The sequence below is a fragment of the Pholcus phalangioides genome, unplaced genomic scaffold, assembly GCF_987345545.1.
Source record: "Pholcus phalangioides strain wild (caught in Gottingen) unplaced genomic scaffold, Ppha-v1.0 ptg000021l_1, whole genome shotgun sequence".
Lineage (NCBI taxonomy): Eukaryota > Metazoa > Arthropoda > Arachnida > Araneae > Pholcidae > Pholcus > Pholcus phalangioides.
In genome coordinates, this window is record NW_028301614.1 from 3,142,849 (window position 1) to 3,166,229 (window position 23,381).

General features: G+C 37.5%; 1 protein-coding gene across 1 annotated transcript in view; it reads left to right on the forward strand.

The window, feature by feature from the left end:
• Positions 1 to 2,147: 2,147 nt before the first annotated feature.
• LOC149070495 (acetoacetyl-CoA synthetase-like) overlaps positions 2,148 to 23,381 on the forward strand; it is a 29,035-nt gene continuing 7,801 nt past the window's right edge. Inside the window, exons 1-10 of the mRNA XM_089248996.1 lie at positions 2,148 to 2,301; positions 3,862 to 3,993; positions 8,756 to 8,859; positions 10,264 to 10,378; positions 14,359 to 14,469; positions 16,395 to 16,492; positions 16,938 to 17,052; positions 17,212 to 17,293; positions 20,966 to 21,119; positions 21,273 to 21,350. Of these exons, the coding sequence (XP_089105122.1) occupies positions 2,229 to 2,301; positions 3,862 to 3,993; positions 8,756 to 8,859; positions 10,264 to 10,378; positions 14,359 to 14,469; positions 16,395 to 16,492; positions 16,938 to 17,052; positions 17,212 to 17,293; positions 20,966 to 21,119; positions 21,273 to 21,350 (1,062 nt within the window). The 5' untranslated portion in view covers positions 2,148 to 2,228. The remainder of the gene's footprint in view (positions 2,302 to 3,861; positions 3,994 to 8,755; positions 8,860 to 10,263; positions 10,379 to 14,358; positions 14,470 to 16,394; positions 16,493 to 16,937; positions 17,053 to 17,211; positions 17,294 to 20,965; positions 21,120 to 21,272; positions 21,351 to 23,381) is intronic.

The window sequence follows — 23,381 nt, forward strand, 5'->3', positions numbered from 1 at the left end:
GCATGACCATGCCCTCCGTTGTGCAGAGCTCATTATATCGCGCTACGACAGAGCCTGGTCGTGTTCGTTTAGTTTAATAGTGATAAGAACTGAAAATATAAGTTGGTATAAAACTCAAGAACTACGCCACCCTAATTCTTAACATTGAAACATATAGAATTAAGAATATAACATGTTCTCTCATCTACAATGGCTATTAGAATCTGACGAATTTTATTGACCAAGATCATAAAGACAAGCATCATCATCAGCATAATTCTATGATGTCCATGTGGTCCCAGCTTAGGCAATTTTGATCATTGTTCTAACCAGTGCCGTAAGTAGCGATTTCTGTGCCCTGTGCAAGAATTTACATTTAGGCCCATTCTTGGGCCCAGAATGACCAATTTTGGACACCCCCCCCCCCTTCTAAGTAGGCCCTGTGCGGTTGCACCGGTTGTGCCTGCTTAGTTATGCACTGGCTCTGACACCAAGTAGTACAGTATAACATGAATTGTGAATTATGTTGATGTGAGGAAGTAGCACATTGTGAGATTTCCCAAAGGTTTTACAACAGCGTTGGGAATGGAAAATACGTTATTGTTAAAATTTTTTAACCCCTGTACGTCGGATATTATAGTATAACTGCAACTGATAAAGGCCATGTCTAAATTAATGAGGAGGCTGTTCCTGTCTGCGATACCCTTTTTAAGAAAAGGAGCAGATGAGGTTTCCTAGGGATATGGTCAAGAACTCAACAAGAATTTATTGAAGAATAACACACGAGGGTTCAAGTTAGAGCAGAGAATTGATACTCATCATGAGCTCAGATGTTTAGTATAATTAAGAAAATTTATCAAGTTGTAAATGCTCTCTCTGGCTGCATTTACTATTTCACACACTTGGTGTCACCTGATGATCACCAAAGTGGTTCCTTCTCGGGATAGACAAGGCGGGGCATCGTCCCACATAGTGAAGTGGAGTTTCATCTTCCTCTCGACAAACAGGTGAATATGAAGAAGCATAGATTGTCATCTGATTAATGAAGTATAGTAAAACTCTTATTTTGCTGAGAAGTTAAGCTTTTTTGAATTATCATTCTTCGGGAGTTTGATCAGGGAAAATCAGCGAAATGAGCAAGCAGATTATTAATAATCCCGATGTTTCTCCATCGGTGACAAAATAAAGACATGGTAGCAATTAAGATGATGGAGGAATCATCTTAATTCAATTTGATACGTTTTATTCTATGACAGAATTGAATAAAATACAATTCTGTATACGTAAACGTATACAGACGTATACCTTACACATATTCTATGTTCAGAAATTAACTAACGGATAACAATAAGAGTGGACACAATATGTATCGATAGAAATACCCAAAAAAGCATTTTTTATTTCAAATTTGGGGAAAGAAGGCTGCAAAAAAAAAAACCTATTGAAAGTTTAAATTTAAGTTTAATTCATAAGAGAAGCAAAAGTTTCTATTAAAAATCGTGATATTCATAGTTAGATAAATTTATTTCTAACCCGAAATACATGAATTAAATTTTGCTTCGTTTAATTTATTAATTGTTTGAAATACGATTGTTTTTGTCTTTTCCACTTGCGTTATCCATTAAAATCGATATTTTTTTCCTCGAAGACGAAACTCCTTTTTCTGTAAAAAACATGTTTCTATAAACATCGTAACAAACTTCTCAAAATATTATTTAAATTATATGTCCATTGAGGGAAACATAACGATAATTGAAGATACGCAACATCACGTATTCAAAATCTCCACAATGTAACTCTCTTGCAAGAAAAAAAAAACGATCAAGTTGCGACACAAACATGCGTCCTTTCGCCTCATTTCACACGATGTCCATCATGTGGTCGTCGTCGTCGTCAATGGAGAAAAATACATTCCTTATCTTTCCCGGTATTTAATTCTGCATTTGCCGAAAGTTTAACGATCTCTCGTCCACAAAATTAAAGGACACCGGTTTTGTTTCATGGCTCTGACTTCCCGACCATGACTAAGTACTAAGTGTATTTTCTTCTAAGAAAGGCATATAGAAATATATATATACACACACGTGGGTTTCTTTTTTCCCCTTCATTTTCTTAGGCTGTAATAGCGATCGGTGCTTTGGTATAAAACGGGAAGGATTATTGCCGCTCTTCCATTGAGTAACGAGTGCGAATCGGTCTTTTCGGACAGTATAGTAAAACTTCACAATTTTGGTACTATCGCATCAAACATGAGTGGAATCGTGATAAACGGAGCTGCATCGGAAATCAATGGTCATTATAAGAGCACTGCAAAATCTGGTGGTGAGTGAAAGTAATATTTAAGTATTTTTGATTTAGCACAGTGGTTCTTAATCAGGGGTGCGTGACTTTGATCATTCAAGAAAATTGAAATGATGCAAAACACTGAATTTTTCAATTCAAACAAAATATGAATCACATTTTTTTGTTGAAATTGAAATCGAATTTTTCTTTTAGCTTTCTCTCGCAGAAATGTGTTGCGCAAGATCTTAATGCTTCCAGTTGGAAGCATTAAGATCTTTAACATTTTAAGATTTTTAACAAATCGATAATACACATTACTCTTTTGCGGAAAGGTAAATCGAATTGCACTGGGGACGCGAGATGGAATAAAAATTAAAAAGTTTCATCTATGCCAATATTACAATTTTTGGCAGGCTATGAGTTTAACATAGGATCCTATAACTTGGCTTGAGTTGGGGAGAGGGCGGTGGAAAACTCTGCGCTGACTTCGTTTTCGTCAATGTTTCGGTCGAGAATTGGGTGTGTGTGTGTAGACCAGTGTGTGCTATTATAGGTAATGTTAAGTGGTTTGACAATTAGAGCGGACTCATCATCCTCCATCTTTGAATGAAAAACTGTTTGGTGGCCACTCCAGGTGCCGTCTAATCGTTAAAAAAAAGTAGGAGAAGGTGCACCGAGATTGACTGTAACAATAATATTGACATTGCATCTCGCTCAAAGACGGTGGATGGGTCAGTCTGAGGATTGAACTAACCTCTGGATTCACGGAGCTCTAGGTACTACCATCTATATTTTAAGGATTCGGACAAATAACGGTCTATGTTACCTTTTTGCGAAATCAGGTTTTTGACCGAATAATGTTCCATATAGCTTCCGTTACGGGTTACTTAAGTTTATTTCCTGCAGAAACCCACATTTTGTTGCTATGATATTTTAAACAGCTGCAATCGCGAGTTCTAGAATTGGTACAATGGTCTATGTTGCCATTACGTCTCAGTTATCTTTTCAGACGGAAAAACGGTCTATATACTCTCACGCGAAAAAAAATTCCCTTTTTCAGAGATAACTCTCTCTCTCTTTAATCACGTCTGTAAAGATTGAAAAGCGACTTAGACCGTTATTCGTCCAAATCCTTCATTGGGAGATAAGCGATCATTATGACTTCTTACGTGATATGTAGTCAAACCTCGTTGGTGCGTCACCCGGTTAACACGACACTCCGCTTACCGAGCCACTTTTTGGAAGTTCCAATGGTCCTCAGGCAGGAATTGGCACATCTATGGCTTACTCCGTTTAACGAGTCACTCCGCTTACTAAATCATATTTTTGCTCTCCCAAGAGCGACTCATTAACGAGGTTTGACTGCATTCTGCATTAACGAGATTTGACTACATTGAGAGTTCAGTTCAAAATTACACCCACCATGAAAGCATTATATATAGTTCCGTACTATTTTGAACCGAACACTCAGTATATTGAAAAAGCTGCTATTTTCATAATTCCGGCTCTGTGCTGGAGAAAATCATGAAAATAAATAAAACTAATAGAAGTGAAAGTACATAACAGAATTCATATAACTTTTTTTTTTCCTGTTCCCAGCAAGGAAAGGCCGTAAGAACGTCGTGGACATAATCACGGCTGGGACCAAAGTTATTTGGGACGAGAGGGTCGAAAACACGCGCATGGATCAGCTGAGATCAACAATTGAGCAGAAATATCGTCTCAAGTTCGGTGAGTAACGATTTCAGTGCCAAAAAATTTTAATTGATAAAAAAACTGCAAAATTAAGGAAGAGAACGTGTGAAAAATAAGTAAACCCCGTTTACAACGGCATTCAAGAGACCACGAATTTGTGTCATTATTAGAAACCATTGCATATGCGTTTGTATATTTTGGATTTTTTTTTAGCATTAATATGCATATAAATGCATAAAACCAAAGAATTTTCAGAAGAAATGCATATTTTCCAAGGTTTATTTGAGCTCACTCGCATTTTTAAATTTTTTTTTTTCAAATAAATGTTGTTCATAATATTTTCATAACGTCAGTTTTTCCCTCGGGTGGGATTTTATAAATTAATAGAGATTTTTGTAGTACATTTTTTTCCAAATATTAACCAGTTTTATTGCAAGGGTATTTTTAGAGATTTGTCAAAAGTGTTCAGTTTGTTTTTGGAAATAGCGTCGAAATTCTTTTGTTACTGGTATTTCATTACTGAGCGGCTACAACAAACTAGATATTAAAAACACCTAAATATAAAAAATATGTAGAAGCTCTTTGCATCTTACATACTTGCGCCGCTGTGGTGGTCGAGTGGTTATAGTGACGGACTCGCGATGCGGGCATCCGGGTTCGAACCCCACAGTGGTGGTCGGTTGAAGTTGGTTTTCTGTGGTTCCCAACTTGAAGGCGCAAATGCGAGCCGATCTCCCCGTTAAAAAGTCTCTATACAGATACAACGCCACAACAGGCAAATTGCCCAACGAGGTGGCTGACTTAAGAACATCATGGATCCCCGAGCCATTTTTTGGAGGCCCTGCCTACTACTACTACACCACACATGCACCCTGCCCACACACCCCCCCTCGCGGAACTCCCCAATGAATCGGTACATGCGGGAATGTGCGTGTACGTGTAGTGAAACCTGACGTGAAGTTTTGTTGTTTCCTCTGTAATGCTTGTTATCTGTAGTGCTGCCATCTGCCACCAGTTTTTCTAACTATGAGTGAAGTGAGAGAGCAACAGTCCTACAACGATAAATCATTCAATCATAACACTTCACTCATAGTTAGAAAAACTAGTGGCAGATGGCAGCACTACACATAACAAGCATTATAGAGAAACAACAAAACTTCACGTCAGGTTTCACTACACGTACATGCACATTCACGCATGTACCAATTCGTTGGGGGTTCCGCGGGGGTGTGTTGTGTGTGGGTGGGGTGCATGTGTGGTGTAGCAGTAGTAGGTAGGGTCTCCAAAAAATGGCTCGGGGATCCATGATGTTCTTAAGTCAGCCACCTCGTTGGGCAATTTGCCTGTTGTGGCGTTGTATTTGTATTATTTGTATTATATGGGGATATTTTTTGAAATGAATATGCCAAAAACTAGAAAATATGTATTTTAAAAACATCTGCTTTTTTTCATGGTGGTTTTTTAATGCTTATTTTCTCATTTTTTGGTACATATTTCGGAATTTTTAACTTTTTCAGGATTTTTTGTGTATATGTTGGAATTTTCAAGTGCATATTAGAATATTTTTGGAGCATATTTCACCACTTTTTTAGTGCATATAATACGGGCTTTAGTCATTATAATCGATGTGCCACTGAAACAAAGGTTGGGTTCTTAAATTACTGTATAATCAGATGCCATCATGTAAAGTGTTTATTTCACCCTAATATAAATAATGTGCAAATAATGAAAAACTTGCAATATCTTCAAAAAGTTGGGTTTTTGTATATGGGGACGTAGGAACATGTTATAAACAGTGATGATAACAAGTGAAAACTGATGATACAGCGGGATCTCTTGATATTGGACGAAATGCGATCGAAATTTCTGTCCGCTAAAGGGGAGGTGCTGGTAATATGCAGAACAGAACAGACCGAGCACGGCTAGGCACTGTCGCTTACGCGATTTTATCTCATTGCCCCGTAGGACGCGGTCGTGCCGGAGAAAATTCTGAAAGGCGCTGGAAATATACAGAGTGAACACGTACCTTTGATGCAAATTACTGGCGAAACGTTGAGGCATACTCTTAATTAGAAAAAGTACCCAAAAATAACGTATAGTACTCAGATACGTCATTCATATATTGCAAGGGGATGTATAGCTTTTAATACAGAAACCAACTTTTCTACATACGACACCCTGTCCTCTAAACCCAATTACAAAGTTGGTGCTCTTGAAAAAAAAAAGGTTTTAAGTGTATATATTTTCACTGAGAGATAGAGAGAGATACCGTATTTGAAATCAAAAATTGGGGGGAAATTGGGAAAGAACAGCATGAATAAGGGAAAGAAGCGTTTTCCGTTAGATTCAGCTAATCTTTCCCAATTTTTGAATTCAAATACCTATCTGAATATTGCACTTAGAAGAGAGAGTTCTACGTGCTATTTGGATGGATTTTTTTTAGTAGGAAGTATGACTCTCTAGGATCAACGGTTCATCAGAATGAGCCTAGGGACTTTCCTTACTACCCTGCCCATTATCAGTATCTCCCACATAAGCGCGCCCCCTGGAAGTTTGAAAATATTTCACCCCATATGTTTGCATTTTTGATAATGTTGATGTATTCATAAATCGAAGTTGAACTTCAAATTATACATTTCTTTCAATCATGTGGCAAGCACACGTAATGAAATGAAACTAATCCTTTTAAAATTGAGTCTACTGACATCTGTCGTGATATTATAAAACGATATCATAAAATTTCTTCTTGAGACACTAACTAAGCCCAATTTTTTTTAAATGTGAAATATATATGAAATTAAAATGTGCATTACAACTTTCGTAATAAAAACAATTCAAACGGTAATTTCGATGTAACTCTGCACTGTATCTCGAGTTACTAGCATCATCGGATATCTCTGCAACCGCTGACTTTAGAAAAAGTTTTCAATCAACATAAAACTCAATAAGGTGTTGAATTTGTTTCAGAGGTCGTATGCGCATAAAAAACCAAGAAATTTGTTTTTTATAATGTTCACTCGTGCTAAAACTTCCAATTATTGAAATCTAGATCCCGCTCTGAAATGTCATTTGCAGAAAAAAAAAGTCATTTTGTCCCAGCCACGAATCACCGGCCAAAGCTTTACGAACGTTTCAGATACAGAATAGATTGAAGAAGGGTTTACGCCTAATAAGTCCCTATTTGCTATTGTGCAGTGCCCTCTATCGACAAAATTTGAACGTATTTTCTTTCCCCTGTAAACCAACCCATGATGACCCAAAAGTGAGAATAACGTTTTCGCAAACCATATTCAAATATAACAATTCCTTCAATTTTGTTTTAAGAATTTTTAATCTCTTTACGAATTCATGAGACGCCTTTTATATCCTTCCCCCGGCTCGAACCTGTGACCTGACGGCAAGCTTCACGGTGGTAGACGACGCTTTTATTTCATTCATTCATCATTCATTCAATCGAGCACAACTCCGGTCTATCGCCACAGGAAATTTATTGCCGATTGAATTGTGCTAGAAATGTGAGTGTGCCCCCTCCGAATCCCCTGGGTACCTGGATCTCCTGGAACCAGAAACCCCAAGGCGGGCCAGCGGAAACGATTATATACAAGATATACAGATAACACATAGTACACACAGCTGCCTCGCGAGCAGTTGCCTAATTGGTGCGGTTTTCAGGGTGCTGCCTCGTGACAGTTGCCAAAACGGAGCAGCTTTTTCCGTCCCACGAGTAAGGTTTTCGAGGTGTAGCCAGTTGGCCTTTGATTGGTAGACAGTGGTCGGTTGAGCCCTTGCTGCCTTTTCATAGTTACCGGCCTTCTGATATGTCAGCCAATTGATCTTTAGTTTGTGCAGGCCCCCTTGAACATTGAACATTGAAGGACCGGACACACCCCGCTTCCCATCTCAAGAAGATATCGAAGCGTTCTCAAAAGATGGGTGCATCCGGAATTTTATTAAATATGTATATGTATATATATCTATATAAATTTGTATAACAGAATAACAAGTCCAATTACAGGAGTATAATAATAAGTCCAAATCAACGGAATAATTATGATAAATCATGATCTAACAATCGAAATCTAAATTGATATTATAGCGTCCTTGGCACGTCTGGACTCGATAATCAAAGTTCCGTTGATGGCGGTCCGTCTGCGTTCATTGGATGTCACAAGTTATAGTCAAGTAGGCCGTACAACGACGAATCGATGTCGTGTTTGCGTCACATTGAGTCCTGGTCCAAGTCACACCCAGGTGTTTTAGCTCATTCTAGGCACACATTCCTGTTCCATAAGTATCCTGTATCTTAATTCTCCTGAGCAATTAGGAGATTTTCATCATTCCCGAAGCTACATCGGCTGGCTAGCTGGATTATGGGTGCCATTGATTCACCACGTTTACATGTTAAGTGTTTATAGTTTCTCCAATAAAATTCGCCGTTCAACGACCCCCCTTGAACAATCCATCTTCATGGCCCTCTTCTCTGCCAACGTTGAGGTCCCTTAAGCGGGTCCTTCACTCACATATTTTCGCTCTGTTGGGTTCTGAGACACCCTTTATACCATACGTTATATGTTCCCAGAATAGTTTAATCAAAAAGACGTGTCAGAAACACTGATCCGACTCCAAAACCGCACAAGTGAAGACTCGCGAATAAACAACTCGACTGTCAAAATGAAATTTGGTCGAACAATAATTACAATGTTTCTAATGCGGTACACACGGGCATGCAAAGTAAAGTGCATGCATCGCGATCGAAAGAGTGAATTGCTAACATAACTGCTATATTTCTCGATTTCAGAGGATTACTGGGATTTCCACGAATGGTCCGTACAACACTACGACAAGTTTTGGGAGGAATTGTGGAACTACTTCGGGATAATCCATTCCAAAGATTACACTCAGGTAAGAATTTCATTATAAGTACTCGTAAAATATCCGAAAACATACATAAAACGATTTATGGAATGCCACTTTGAGGTTCTGAACATTCGTGTCTGAAACTCGGAAATTTTCCCACGTCAAAAAAAAGATATTGAATCTATTTGTACTTATTGGTAACGGTTTCCTGATCGGTTAGCCCTGGTTTTAGGCAGGCTTCTGAATCTCTGCATGGTATAATGCTATTGTTTTCAGAGTATGTGTCGAGCCCAGAAAATTGACACGTACCTGCTCAGAAGGTAGAAGAAACCAAGTTTATACTGGGGATGGGGAGTCCACCGGGAATGACTCCCAGAGACAATTTGAGTTACTTATTCTCAAAAATTAAATGAACTGAAATGAATAAAAAATAGCATGTAAAGGCGTTTTATTTGTGTTTTTATTTTTTTTTAAATTAAAATACAGTAGACTCTCGACTATCCGTCTAGTTTAAAAGCAATAATACATTAATGAATTTGTGTAATTAATGAACAGTAAAATAAGCTTAAATAATTTTTATAAGAACTTTAGCTTATACGTTTTACGTTTTTTGTTTTACTCATTTTGGAAGTGTGTGCATTTGTACTGTACAGCAGTGTTTCCCAACCTTTTTGGTAACCTTTTGGGACCCCCACCCCCCACAGTTAAGGTCAAGACACCACAGACTCCCTGAAGCGAAGATCAATTTCCACGCTGCCTCCACAAGAAATCAAAATTGTGTTGCTTTTTATAATTTTCATATCATAAAAAATTAAAGTGGTAAATTAAAATTTCACACATGCGATAATAATAAACGAAAATGATCCCACGGAAGTCAACTGAAAAACACTGCTGCACAGTGTACATTATCTTTATGTTTCCTGCAATTAACTTAGATATTGTAACGTTTTTCTTGAAATACATGCAATATTTTTATTCTTGGGCTTTTTTTTTCCTGTAAAAGAAATTTAAAACAGAACAGCTCAGAAACGCATAACATTTATCAAGTCCTCGCTTGTACTTTGAGGTCAGAAAATATGAATAAGAGTGAATTTTGGTATACAAAAGATGTTTTTGATGTTATGGGTTTGGGGATAGCAAGTGAGCGCTGGAGTACTGTATTTATAAAAAAATCCGGCCTATCTGTTATCCGGCCCACCCTTCCGCCACATTAGGCCGAATAGTCCGGAGTCACCTGTATTAGTCATTTTTGATCATCTTCAGAGGATTTCATTTTTTGTTAAGTTCAGGAAATGAAAATCAAGTGCTTTCATGTAAGAAAAATATTTCTTTTTGTCTAATTACCAAAGCCGATATTCCCAGTCGAGAACATTATTCATTAAAAAGGTTAGTGATGAATGCCTGGAAACTGATAAATTCAATCGTGTTATTACTATATTTTTTCATCAGGTCGCAAAAGTGGGTAAGAATATAACAGACGTCGAATGGTTCAGTGGAGCTAGACTTAACTATGCTGAGAATGTCATGAAGTTCAAAGACGATCGGACAGCTCTCATATACTTACGTGAGTCTTTTAGACACATTTTATCATTCTACACTAAAAACTTTAAAAGAAAATGATCGAAGCGACTTTCTACTTTTGGTGGTTCACTGATATTTAGTGTATATGCGGCCAAATCTCGCCACAATGATACTCGATATAACAACAAAGCCCCCTACAACTATATTTTTCCAAATCTTGCTTGGTCTAATATGTCTAATTAGGTCCGTTAAATATTGTAATGTTAAACTCCTCTCGATAAACGATATTCCCTATAGCGATATTGAAACCGCTATAACGATATTTTTTTCATATTTCGCTCAAAATCGTCTCGGATTTTATTTTGACTTTAAACTTGTTTTCGATCTTCCAAGGGCGTCTAATAACATTTTGCGCCATATTATCACCGAAAGTGCTGATAAAATTGTCAGTGTTGTCATTTTCTGTGTAAGACACGAATGTGCAATACAGTAAACTTTCTTACAGAGGCAATGCATCTATATACAAATACAAATACAAATACAAATACAACGCCACAACAGGCAAAATGCCCAACGAGGTGGCTGATAAAAAGATGCCCATAAAAATATGGTTGTCATATGTTTCAAAAATACAGCAACCCAATTAAAAATGCAATTAACACAAATTACAAACAATATATACACATGATAAAATATTATACAATGCCCATAAAGAATACTTATGGTTGTCTTATTCTAAGAATGGATAGCTTCTCGATTTACCCCAACATGTTTATCGTATTTCTTTTTAAACGTGTCAATTGTGTTACAATTTACTACCTCCGGGGGTAAGCTATTCCATTTATTAACAACCCTATTGGAGAAAAATTCCCTGCGACACCATAACCTTGCATTGTCCCTCACCAATCGATACTGGTGTCCCCTTGTAAAAGCAGTCGATTGGCGGTGTACTAAAAGTTCATGGTCCATCCTATCCATCCCATTGAAAATTTTGAACACTTCGATCATATCTCCTCGACACCTGCGTTCATCCAATGTAAACATATTCAAAAAATGAAGTCTTTCTTCATAACTCAAGCCCTGTGTGCCAATAAGGACACGCGTAGCTCTTCTCTGCACCCCTTCAACCAAGTCTATGTCCCTCTGTAGGTATGGTCTCCAAAACCTTACAGCATACTCCAGTCCAGGACGAACTAAGCCTCGAAAAAGCGGAAGAATGACTTTAGGAGAACGCGAAGAGACCTTTTTGAGAATGAGACCAAGCATTCCATTCGATTTTTTGACAACCGCTGAACAATGTTCCGAAAACTTAAGTCGCTCGTCAATGAGAATTCCCAAATCGGTGACTCTAGTTGCATCCGGGATAGTGACACCATTCAACTCGTAAGAGAACCGTGGGTTGTTCGAACCAAAATGAGCGACCATGCACTTATCTACGCTAAACGTCATGCTCCATTCATTTGCCCATGCTGCAATCTTGTTTAAGTTGGTCTGGAGCAACTCCCTATCGCTTTCATTTCCGATTACCCCCATTAGCTTCACATCATCTGCGAATTTGCTAGTAATTCCATCGATACCCTGATCGAGTTTATCGATAAAAAGTGAAAAAAGTATGGGGCCAAGGACACTTCCCTGAGGAACTCCACTTGTGACGTCTGTCCAACCAGAGAATTCCCCGTTCACCATAACTCGTTGCGACCTATCTCTTAACCACGATTCTATCCAATTCAGCAAGTTGCCCCCTATTCCAATCTCGTGTAAACGCTTCAAGAGTTTGCCATGTTGGACCCGATCGAATGCCTTCTGGAAATCAAGGTAAACAACGTCGACATTTTTGCTCTTACCCAAAGCCTTAGTCACGTAATTGAATGAATTTTATTAATAAACTAATCAATTACTGCTTTTCGCGGCGAATAAATACTTAAATGAGTATTTTATGATGATACTAACAACGCAAATTTAGAAAAAAAACGTTAACAACAGCATAAATTTTGTGTCACGTGGTGACAATGTTGTCTCTCGATATAGCGGTAATCAATCTACAACGACTTTTTTTCTTGGTCCCGCAGTATCGTTATATCGAGGTTTCACTGCATTGATATTACGTACTGATTTATCTCCCCGTTCATTTGATTTGTTTCTTTCAAAACTACTTAATTACTAGATTATAAAGTAATCGATGAAGAATAAGAGTTAAGTTCCTTTCTTACCTTGGTAATAAAATAGCTATTTTGGGATTCTAACAAAAATCTTTGCACAACTTAACAATCTTAAGTCATGGATCTTCAACGCATGGCCTGCCTAACTCTTTGGTAACGTGTGTTCCGTAGGTACCTTAGTTCAGGGAGTCTTTAACCTTTCGGACATTGCGGGCTAAATCAAAAACTTCCACGAAGCCCGCGGATCATCAATATTTAATTATAAGTTTATACACATTCATAAGAATTTAATGTAATGAACACTTTATAGAGTGGCGTGTTAATGGTTAGGCGAATGGGCCCCAAATTAGTGAAGAGATTATTCTGAAATTTATTTAGAATAAATTCTGATTTAATCTTTTTAGTGTGAAAGCATTTCTTCCATTAAATATGAATTAATAATTCTGAAATTATTACTCTCACCAATTCTGGATTTTTCTATCTTCTGTTACGTAATTCTCTAAAGTTACTCATGAAATTTTATGAAAATTCATAATTGTAAAATGTTGTGGAAATTTTTAATTATGAAATGCTTTCTCTCACGAATTTAAATTATTTATAAAAGTGGTTATAAAATTAGTTTTTTTCAAGAATTCTGAAATTATTTTTCTCAAGAATTCTGAAATTATTTTTCTCAAGAATTCTGAAATTATTTTTCTCAAGAATTCTGAAATTAATTAGGGAATCATTTCTAAAAGTGACTGTGAAATAATTATCAAAAGTAATCATGAAATCATTTCTGGAAGTAATTATGAAACTGTTTCTCATCAAGTCTAAATCTATATTTCTAAAAGTCAGAAATTATTTCTTTCAATAACTATTAAAAGATTTTTTTTTAAAAATTGATTATAAAATAATTTCGTCCAATTATTCTGAAATTATTTCTTTCCGCATTTATATCTGAAATGCTTTGGGAATATTTCTAAAAATATTTCTTTTAGAAATTATATCTCAGTAATTCTGTTGTTATTTATTCCTCTTGGATGTTGCATTTCCCTCCCGAAATGGTATATGAAATTAGGGATGCTCAAAAGTGTTTTGGCCTCGAGCTCTCGGAATTCGATAGAACGGAGCTCTTAATGTATCATAAGCATATTACAGTTACAAATACCGCATTACAGCTCTCAATGACCAACGAGCTTTAACGATCTTAATTTAATTCTTCTTTCAATGTAGTCTATTTTTTTTCATAGAGGTCTGTGAGCCACGGCAAAAAGCTGCGAGGGTCATAAGCTGAAGACTCCTGCCTTAGTGGTCCAGGGGTCTCATTTGATTGTGGCCCTGTGATTTATCAATACAGTAGTGTCTCTGTAATTCGAGATAAACGGGACCGAGGTTACCTCGGATTACCGTAAGCTTGGATTATCCCCAAAAACAATAGAAATCGACTTTCAGAGATGAGGGGGTCATAGCAAAACTGCTTGTGATATGCTTACGTATTCGTACTTTTCCCATTTTCTTTACCCAGGGCCGTTTGAATGGCATCACAGACTCCCCACCCCGAGGGATCAAATCCCCTCAAAACTGAAATTACTCGCATTTCGTTGGAAGAATCCACCAAAATGAAATATAGCATGTTCTTGGCGAAAAACTGAAAAAAGAGAAAGTTGTGAAGGAATTTCGAATAATCCAAGCATCTCGGATTATCCGAAACCACGAACTTTCGAGACTCTGCTGTTCTTGACAGCACCTGCTCCAAGTTTGGGGGGGGGGGATCTGATCGTATATGGATTGTAATTCGATTGCTATTATCAATCTTTATTGCGACAAATTGTGACTAATTAAAGATGGTAAAACATTTTCTTTTCCTGTAAAATCTTCACAGGAGAAGACGGCAAAGAACATCAAATGTCTTTTGCTGAACTCTACAAAGAAGTCAAGCTCTACGCAGCTGCCATGAGGCGACATGGATTAAAGATGGGTGACAGAGTTGCTTGTAAGAGAACATAATAATTTCGATTCTCAAAGCTGTTATTGTTTTTTTTGTTTGTTTGTTTGAGTCTGGATATTTAATACGAGGAGCATGAAAGTCTGTAAATCTTATACGTTATGGTAAATGTGATAAATCGGTCATTATACAGATTACCGGTTATTATGCATACTTACCAATCGTCTGGGTAAGCTGGATAAGTATATCACTGTTACCGACGAATATGCATAACACTCAAGCGTCGTTGGTAGATTTGATAAATGCTGGCACATTATCACTCTTACCAGAGGTTATGCATAATATCCAAGCGTTGTTGGTAAATTTGTTAAATACTTGAAACTTTTCGCCTTTATCTGTGATTACATAACATCCTAGTGTAATGTGAATTTGATGAATATGAAAAGAATTCCAAATGAGTTTAGTATGTGTGATGAATATAGTCGGACACCAATATAATGATAATGAATTCTACAATCGTATCCTGATATAATGATACATGATACACAATACATGTATGAAATATAATGTATATTATATGACATAGTAAAATTCTTCATGTTTACCATCGACGCAACGCTTGGGTATTATGCATAATCACCGGTAAAATTGATATTTTTAGTACCTATTAAAATTTACCAATGACGCTTGGAACTATGCATAATCGCCATCAAAAGTGATAAATTTAGTAAATTTAGGGAAATTTATCAAACTTACCAAAATGCTCTTCGATTATGCATAATAATCGGTTATTATGCATAACTACCAGATTTATCACATTTACCGTACACTGATGTGCCAAAAATACTGGTACAACCACCTAATATCGTGTAGGTCCCCCCTTCGAGCATTTAAAAGTGCTGCAGGACTCCACTAATGTGTGTATAAGGTATACTGAAGGCAATTCACATCATTATTCTCTCATGCGAGGTGATTTTGTAAGCACGTTGCAAGCTATCCCATATGTGTTCAATAAAGTCCTTGTCTGCGGATTTAGGGGACCTACGGAGGATGGTGAAGTCAGAAGAGTACTCCGGGAGTCACTATTTAGCAACCTCCGACGTGTACAGTGTCGCATTGTCTTGTTGGAATTGCCCAAGCCCGTCGGAATGCATACAGGACATGAATGGGTGTAAGTGATCGGAAAGGATGTTGACGTACTATTTCACCGAACACAAACTCTGGCTATATCGCTATATTGCAATTTACTACCATTAGTGAGTTGGATTGAAAATGAAGGCGCCATCTATCGAAAGTTGCCTCAAGCTCGTTAGGGAAAATATCTCGTATATTCTTCCCCGGGTTTGAATCTGGGATTGGGGCGGCAACCTTCACGGTGGTAAACGAGAATCTTAGCGCCACCACGTCACTCAGACACTGTTTACGTACTAGCCACCGTTCAAAGACGTCTAAAGCCTTATCAGGGGTCCCATATCATGCCAACACGTTCCATACCATCATAACAGAGCCTATACCAGATGGAACAGTCTCCTGTTGACATGTGGGGGCCCATGGTTTTATGGGGTTTTCCCCATACTCGTACGCGCCCATCAGCCCGATGCAACTGAAAATGCGACTCGTCAGACTATGCCACGTGTTTCCAGTCGTCAACATTCCAGTGAGCCCGGGTGAGGCGCATATAATTTTGTTCTTTACAGTCATCAAAGGCACTGGAGTGGACTAGTTTTTGACACTTATTATTATTTTTCTTTTTACTCAAAATAAAGTGTTCCGAACTGGAAGAGATCTCGGCAACGGGATAACTCCAGTGTCAAAGTCCTGGCGTTCATTCATTCGTGGCACTTCAGTGTAGAACGCAAGCTGATCAATTTCGAGAGTTTCTGACGGTGCTCTAGATAGCTGAAAACTGTGCATTGACTAGAGATAAATAATGAACATACCTACATAATTATGTTGATATCTATCAATTTCAGGCTACATGCCGAACGTAATTGAAGCCATCGTTGGGATGTTGGCTGCTACCAGTATAGGTGCTATATGGAGCGGCGCTTGTCCATTCTACGGAGCTAAGGTTAGTTAAATAATCTTCACTCTCTGATAGATATTATCCAGATAAATTAACAATAGTTCGGAACAGTTAAAACTACATAAAATTCCATGGTCATTGGTCTTTCAGATGCTGTAAAGAAATCATTTAGTATAGTCCTCCTACCACGAGATGAGATTTGGCTACGGCACGTCATGTCACGTCAAACGATTCTATTTTATCCCAGAAGGACATGCCAATCGTGAAAGCTCAGTCACTGATGAACTTTTCTGGATGTGCAATCGTTTTACCAAAAAAAAATAAATAAATTGAATAAAATCATCCGACGTGACGTGACATGACGCAACGAAAATTCATCTCGTGGTCGGAGGACTATATCTCGTTTCGATTTTATCTCAAAAGATCCTATTTCTGGCTATCGATTTATTTTGAATTATTAATTATACATATATTTTTTGCACACAATCAGGCCGCAGCAAAAATACTCAGCATCATGAACCCCAAATTCGTTTTTGCATCCGATTTCATGACATTTGGTAAAGTCGAAACCAACATGATGGGTAATCTGTCGACGATGGTAAATGGTGAGTATATCGTGTATTAGTAATTAAAATTTTTTAAATTCAAAAATAAACACCCGTAATTTTTTATATTTTGATAAAAATGAATTTGGAATTACTTGAGAATTCAATTGACTATGACATTAGCAAAGTATGATGTCTAAAATTTTTTTTCCCCCTAAGGATTGGCATCGGTTCAAAAAGTCATTGTTGTTCCTTCAAGACCGGAGACGTCAAAAGAAGGCTTATCTCATATTGATAACTGGTAATTATCCTTCTGTTTTTTAATAGTAAAAAAATCTTTAGTTTTTCAAAAACTCTTTTGAAGTTTCATAATTTTCCAATGGCTAAGATTCTGAAACGCTTATCACAATTTAAAGAAGAATAATGCTTCTGGTAATACGCATCACCACTGCAAACATTAATTTTGGTACTCCTTACCGAAGTGCTTATTGAAATATGTTCGTATAATCATTTGATCATTTTTGTCACATCATTGGGATGTTGGTGCGTTACCCCCCTCGATGCGGGAATCCCTGCGGTAGCAATTTTTCTGCGGTCATGTCACCGTTTCTGTTGTACCCCTGTGTCAGGAAAGTTTTCTGACAAGGACGAACCGGGTATCGAACCCGTATATTCGTACATACAAGATATGCAGGAATTTGTTGTTATGTAGAGATGGTGATTTTTGGAAAGAAAATCACATGTACTAGAAGTAATGAAAAAATTCTTTCTTGAAGCACATATAAAAAAAATGCTGAATAGTACTGTGCACCGAAGGAAGAAATTTGTCATCGCTTCTATAAGCCTTAACTGACGTTGTGAAAATTCTGTGCGTAATTCTGTGGTGTTTGGTCAGAACATGATACCTCCAAAAATGTCATTTGATCTAAAAGTAAGTCTTGCTAATTATAATTAATTAGAAGTGAGATAAATGCACAAAAACGTGCGTACGGCTAAACAACATGCTGATGTATGATATAAAAATTTGTATTTGTGTGTATGCTTTATTTTTAATTTTTAAATGGTAATGAAAATGCTTATACTATCTCAAAAATGTGATTTTGGAGTCATCATGTTCTGACCAAACACCACAGAATTGGCGACGGGGAGTCATTTTGACCCCAGCAAGTATTAATGCATTATAAATATCAACAAAAGAAATTTTCACAAAGGGAATGGGTTTTTTACATTACTTCATTCAACTGTCAATTAACTCACTAAATAATTTTTCAAAATTTCTTTAATTATTTTTCGAAAAATTTTCGAATATAATTAAATTCGAATCTTTCGTTAAAATACACGTTCGAAAAAAATGGAGGGATACGTATCTTTTGAAAACTTTTTAAACTAATTTATAAATTTTTTTATAATTTTTATTAAATTTTTGATGCAACTTTCATGATTAAGAAATGAACAGATATGATTGAAATATATTCAGAAAATTAAATTTAAAAATTAAAATAATATTTACTATATTTTCACAAGCACCAAAATTAGTCTTATTTTAGGTCGGAAACCCAGTACTTGTAAATATTGATATACATGTAGTTTACATATTGATCACATAGATCTTACGTACAATCCACTAACAACACTATCCTCATGATCACCTCGAATATCCGATGTTCCAACGTTAATTTGAAACCATTATCGAGAAAAATGGCGCTCTTCCGACACGGCATTTCGATCTGAACACTCTGGCTGGCAGACAAAAAAAAAACACGTACGCAAGTGATGTGGGGGGTCATTTTGACCCCCACGGAAACTTTGATTAACGATACAGAGAGAAGAAAAAGTAGAAAACATCATAAATATTTGTTAAACATGTGTAAACAACCAGCTTGAAAAGTATTAAAAACAAGTGAACAAGTGGTCCAGATACATTTCTTTCTCAAGGGGTGGCAAAATGACCCCGCCATGCCAGTTAAGGTTAACGTAGTGATAGCTCGCAGTACTGTTAAGCAAATATACGCTGCAAGGAAGAAAATTCTCGTTGCTTCCACTGCATAGTAATAGTGTACTCGCTGTAGTGCTGGTGCACTCACTATCAGACTATCAGAGGATTGTGGTTACAGTTCCATAAGAAGCAAAGGTGCAATTTCTTTCCAAAAATCATCATCTCTACGTAACAACCAGCTTCTTGTATTAACAAGTGGAGAGGACATTTTTGTCTCTATAGTTCGGATATAGCTGAGGAATTTCAGCGTGCGGCCCCTTATTCCATTGCCCAGATATAAAGGCTAAAGTTGTCCAAAAATAATGACTTATTGTGAGAGAACCCACCTATATATATATATATGATTTGGTGGGGGCAAATAAACTCCTCAAGTTTATTTGCCAGTTAATAAAGTTCGAAGTGAGCTCACTTAGTGGCTCTACAACGTCTAAATAATAGTACTCGTTCTCTTGCCGAGTGTTTAGGTAGCACTTAATGTGATATCACATCAACTGCTGCAGCGATACACTGTTGGTGAAAGTTTCCGCATTTCATTAAGTTTGTACACGATACTTAACACACGTCACTGATATGAATACAGCTGGCGAAAGCACGCACTGAATTTCAAGCCGGGTTCAGGATCGCCACTCTACACGATGTCGAACCAAGATACGCGAAACTGATTTTTGACGGCAAAACCACATTAGCCGCTCATAAAAAATAGGTTTTTGAGCAGCTCAACACAGCGTAGCTGTAAACCCCGGTGTGGAACCGGCTTTATGTTGTGGCGTATACATGTCTAGATGCTGACTACTATCGTGCATGCGCCTCGTACACATTCTTCTGCGGAACTTATCGGTAGATGTGGAAATGTGTTTCTGAGTGTTGTGTGTGTCCTATAAATGTCGCCACGCTGTCAGAGTTCTGTTTGTTTCGTGTTCTTGCTGGTGCATGTTGACTGACAGTCAGCGAGCAACTGCTGCGAAGCAGCTGTCGACAGTGCATATGGCGTGATCTTGGTAGAAAACTTGGATACTAATCTTGGAAGTAATTCCCTACCGACGGCACAGCTTTTTCATTAACTGAACTTGAAAATCAAAACACAGATACACACGTCAATATTTCTTTCGGAACCTCTAACGTAAATGGTATCTGTTGGAAAAGTAGAAACGCTCGCAAGGGCTCGCACTAATGAAAACCCATAGACCATCCTTCGACCTACCCCACCTGACCAAACATGAGAAACACACTTTCTGTATCATATAAGGGTAAAAAAGAAGAAAAGTTAGAATTTGTCGCAGTCACAGTCCACGAATACGACAAAAATCAAACATCCGTGATAAGCACAGTGCACATCACAGTCCATGTAACATATACAGTATATGAAAAAAAACCAAGAAAACAGAAAAGTGCAATATCTCTACCGAAAAATGGATATATGTAGAGATGCTGGCTCTTTTGAAAAGAAAAACAAACATCTTTGCCTCTACGGGGACTGGATCCTTTGTCTCTCGTAATGCCGGAGGAGTCCTCTACCACTACGCTATGATATTAGATAAAGTATTTCTTCCTTGGAGCGGATAAATTCTCAACCGCACCGTGCGAACAGACAGTGGCAACAACCAGCAAAATGCTCACAAATGACATCGGGCTACTATATGGCACGCATATAAACAGAAAATCGTTAAACATCAGTGGTATCACGATGAGGCACAGCCACTTCCCAATAGCATATATCAAGGGTTGCCAATAGATGAATTTGTGTGGCCCCCGAAAAGGCAAAATACTGTGTTAAAGCAAATGTGTGATCGTTATTGGAGCTATTAGTTGCAACAGCAGACTTTTTAATCTGTACAAATTACTTAAATTCATAATTTGATTCGATATACGTGTGATTCGGATAACGAGCACGTGCACGGAACGAATTATGCTCGTTAACCGAAGGTGCCCTGTACTTTACAGTTATTAATAGAATTTGGGATTTTTTTTTTCTTTTAGTTGTCTTCTTGAAGAGTTCCTAGAAGGTGCTCGGAACCGGGATGGTTCGATCCCGGATATTGTGTTCGAACAGCTACCATTAAATTATCCGGTTTGCATCAATTTCACATCTGGTACCACAGGACCACCAAAGGCTTTCCTCCATTCAGCCGGGGTAAGTGGAATACCACAAAAGCTATCTATCGTTTATAACAGATTAGATAGTCTCTATGGATGGTTTTCATAAGCATCTCTCGATCTGAAATTTTGAATTGCGTTCACATTAGCTTCATTACTTATTTTATTGCCATTTTTTTTCCCTCGATAGACATTGCTGCCACTACTGAGGGATTACGGCATACACTGTAATTTAGATCACAACGACATCGTTCTATCTTCTCTTCCCGTAAGTATTTAGATTCTGATTCCATTAAAAATATATAAAAAATTATCGATTATGAAAAAATAGTGTTTTTAGTCACTTTTCTCCTATAAAATTTGTACAGAAATCCTAAATGAATATTGTGAAGCGCCATCTAATAGAGTTTAAGAGAGCTTTTCTCTTCAGTTTTGTGTTTTATAAAATTTTGATATTTTAAAATCATGTTCTCCAGATTTATATCAAATTAATACAAAAAAATACTGATAAATAAGTCATCAAAAATGAAAATTTAAACAAATAAAATCAGAAAAATAATTAAATTAATCATTAAATTTTTAAATATGTAAAATTTTATGAATTATTTTTTTAAATGTATTAAATACCATCGTGAAAAAATGTGTACTAAAAAGTCGTTTGATGACGGTTATGCAGACTTGACGTGGGCCTAGCTGGTTAATTAGGTTTTGTAAGTGGAAGGCTGACGGGAAATAGATGTGATAGAGAGAGAGAGCAAATTGACTGGACTGGGGGCAGATTTCTCAATTCACAGAGATAGCATCCATTCAATTGTCCCACAAATTAACATTATTATGATATCATTGTAAATTGCAATACCTCTAAACATAACCAGTCAAAAAAAAACTTATGTGCCAATTAAAATTAAGACCGAATACAGTCTATGCCACTTATCACGGATACTGCTATCATACAGGTATTGCTATCATTTTCGCAAGGAACTGACCAATATCATAACAGGGGAAAAATTCGTTTTTTGTTCTCGGGATTTTGGTTGTTGTTTTTTTGCGCTTTTTGAAAACAGGTTGAATCCAACCACACTTTTTCCCCTTCCATATGGCTACGCTTATAGTGGAGCGAAAAGGTACGAGTTATGCGACTAGGAACAAAAAAAAAAAAATGCATAGGGGTAGAAGAAGAGATGTCCGCACATAGTAGCCCCGTTTACATGTGCAATATTGCGGTAGCATTGGGTAGCACCCGATGACTAAATAGTACCCGCTTGACTAAGAAATGGAAAGCAGTCATTGTTGAAAATTCATGAAGCGGGTTTAAAACCCGCTTTTCTATTCCCATAAAAACGGGGCTAGTGAAAAAGGAAGAGGATAGAGAAAATGCCAGAGGGATTCTGAAATGTAAGAGTGTCATGATGATGATCCCTTCGTTGAAAAGGGGAAAGGAAAGAAAGAACCAATCACAGCGGAGGGCAAAAATCGGCAGATCGAGGTGAAAACAAACAGGTTTGTTCAAATCGTACACGTCGTTGAGAGGCCTCTTTCACTTCGTTGCTCGAGTATGTGCGGTGTAGAACAAAACAATACAATTGTTTTCGTCGCTATATATATATAGTCTCTATTATACACTCCCGTACATTGGCGTACGTACGGGGGTGTGGTTCCAACCCCAGGGCCGTCATTTCAACTTTTTCCGGGGGGGGGGACAAAGCATATGAACTCAATGTATGTATGTGTATATATATATATATAGCATTTTTAGTGTATTTTCAAAAGCCGGGGGGGGGCAACGACCCCCCTAAATGACAGGCCTGTCCAACCCCCCCCCCCATCCCCAAGTCGAGGCTATAGTGTTATTTTGCAGGAAAAATCGTAATTCCCCCCCAAAAGAAAAAAAATTGGAAACCTCCGCCTTCAGAATAAAAAAAATTTCGAACACCCCCCCCCCCCGAGAAAATTCTGCGTACGTCTGTGCTCCCGTACCTCTTGGTCAACATAATACGTGTTATTTAGTAGTGTATTAATTGCAGACTGTGTAAGAGGGGTGAAGCCCCCTTCCCCCGTCGAAAAACATTTCGTCACTCATATAGAAATGTCCCCTCCACTTGTTAAAACAAGAATCATTCAGGGATCTACGGTGTACGTACACTTAACCCCTTGAACCCCTTGAAAATTGATGACGAGCTGCACTCGCCCGGAATTATTGACTGTTGAAACTTTTTATGAGAGCAGTAAATGTAAGTCATAGCGAGTCTATTGCTTTTTGGTACATTTTTGTTTGCATACTTCTAGTAGCAGTTCGAAT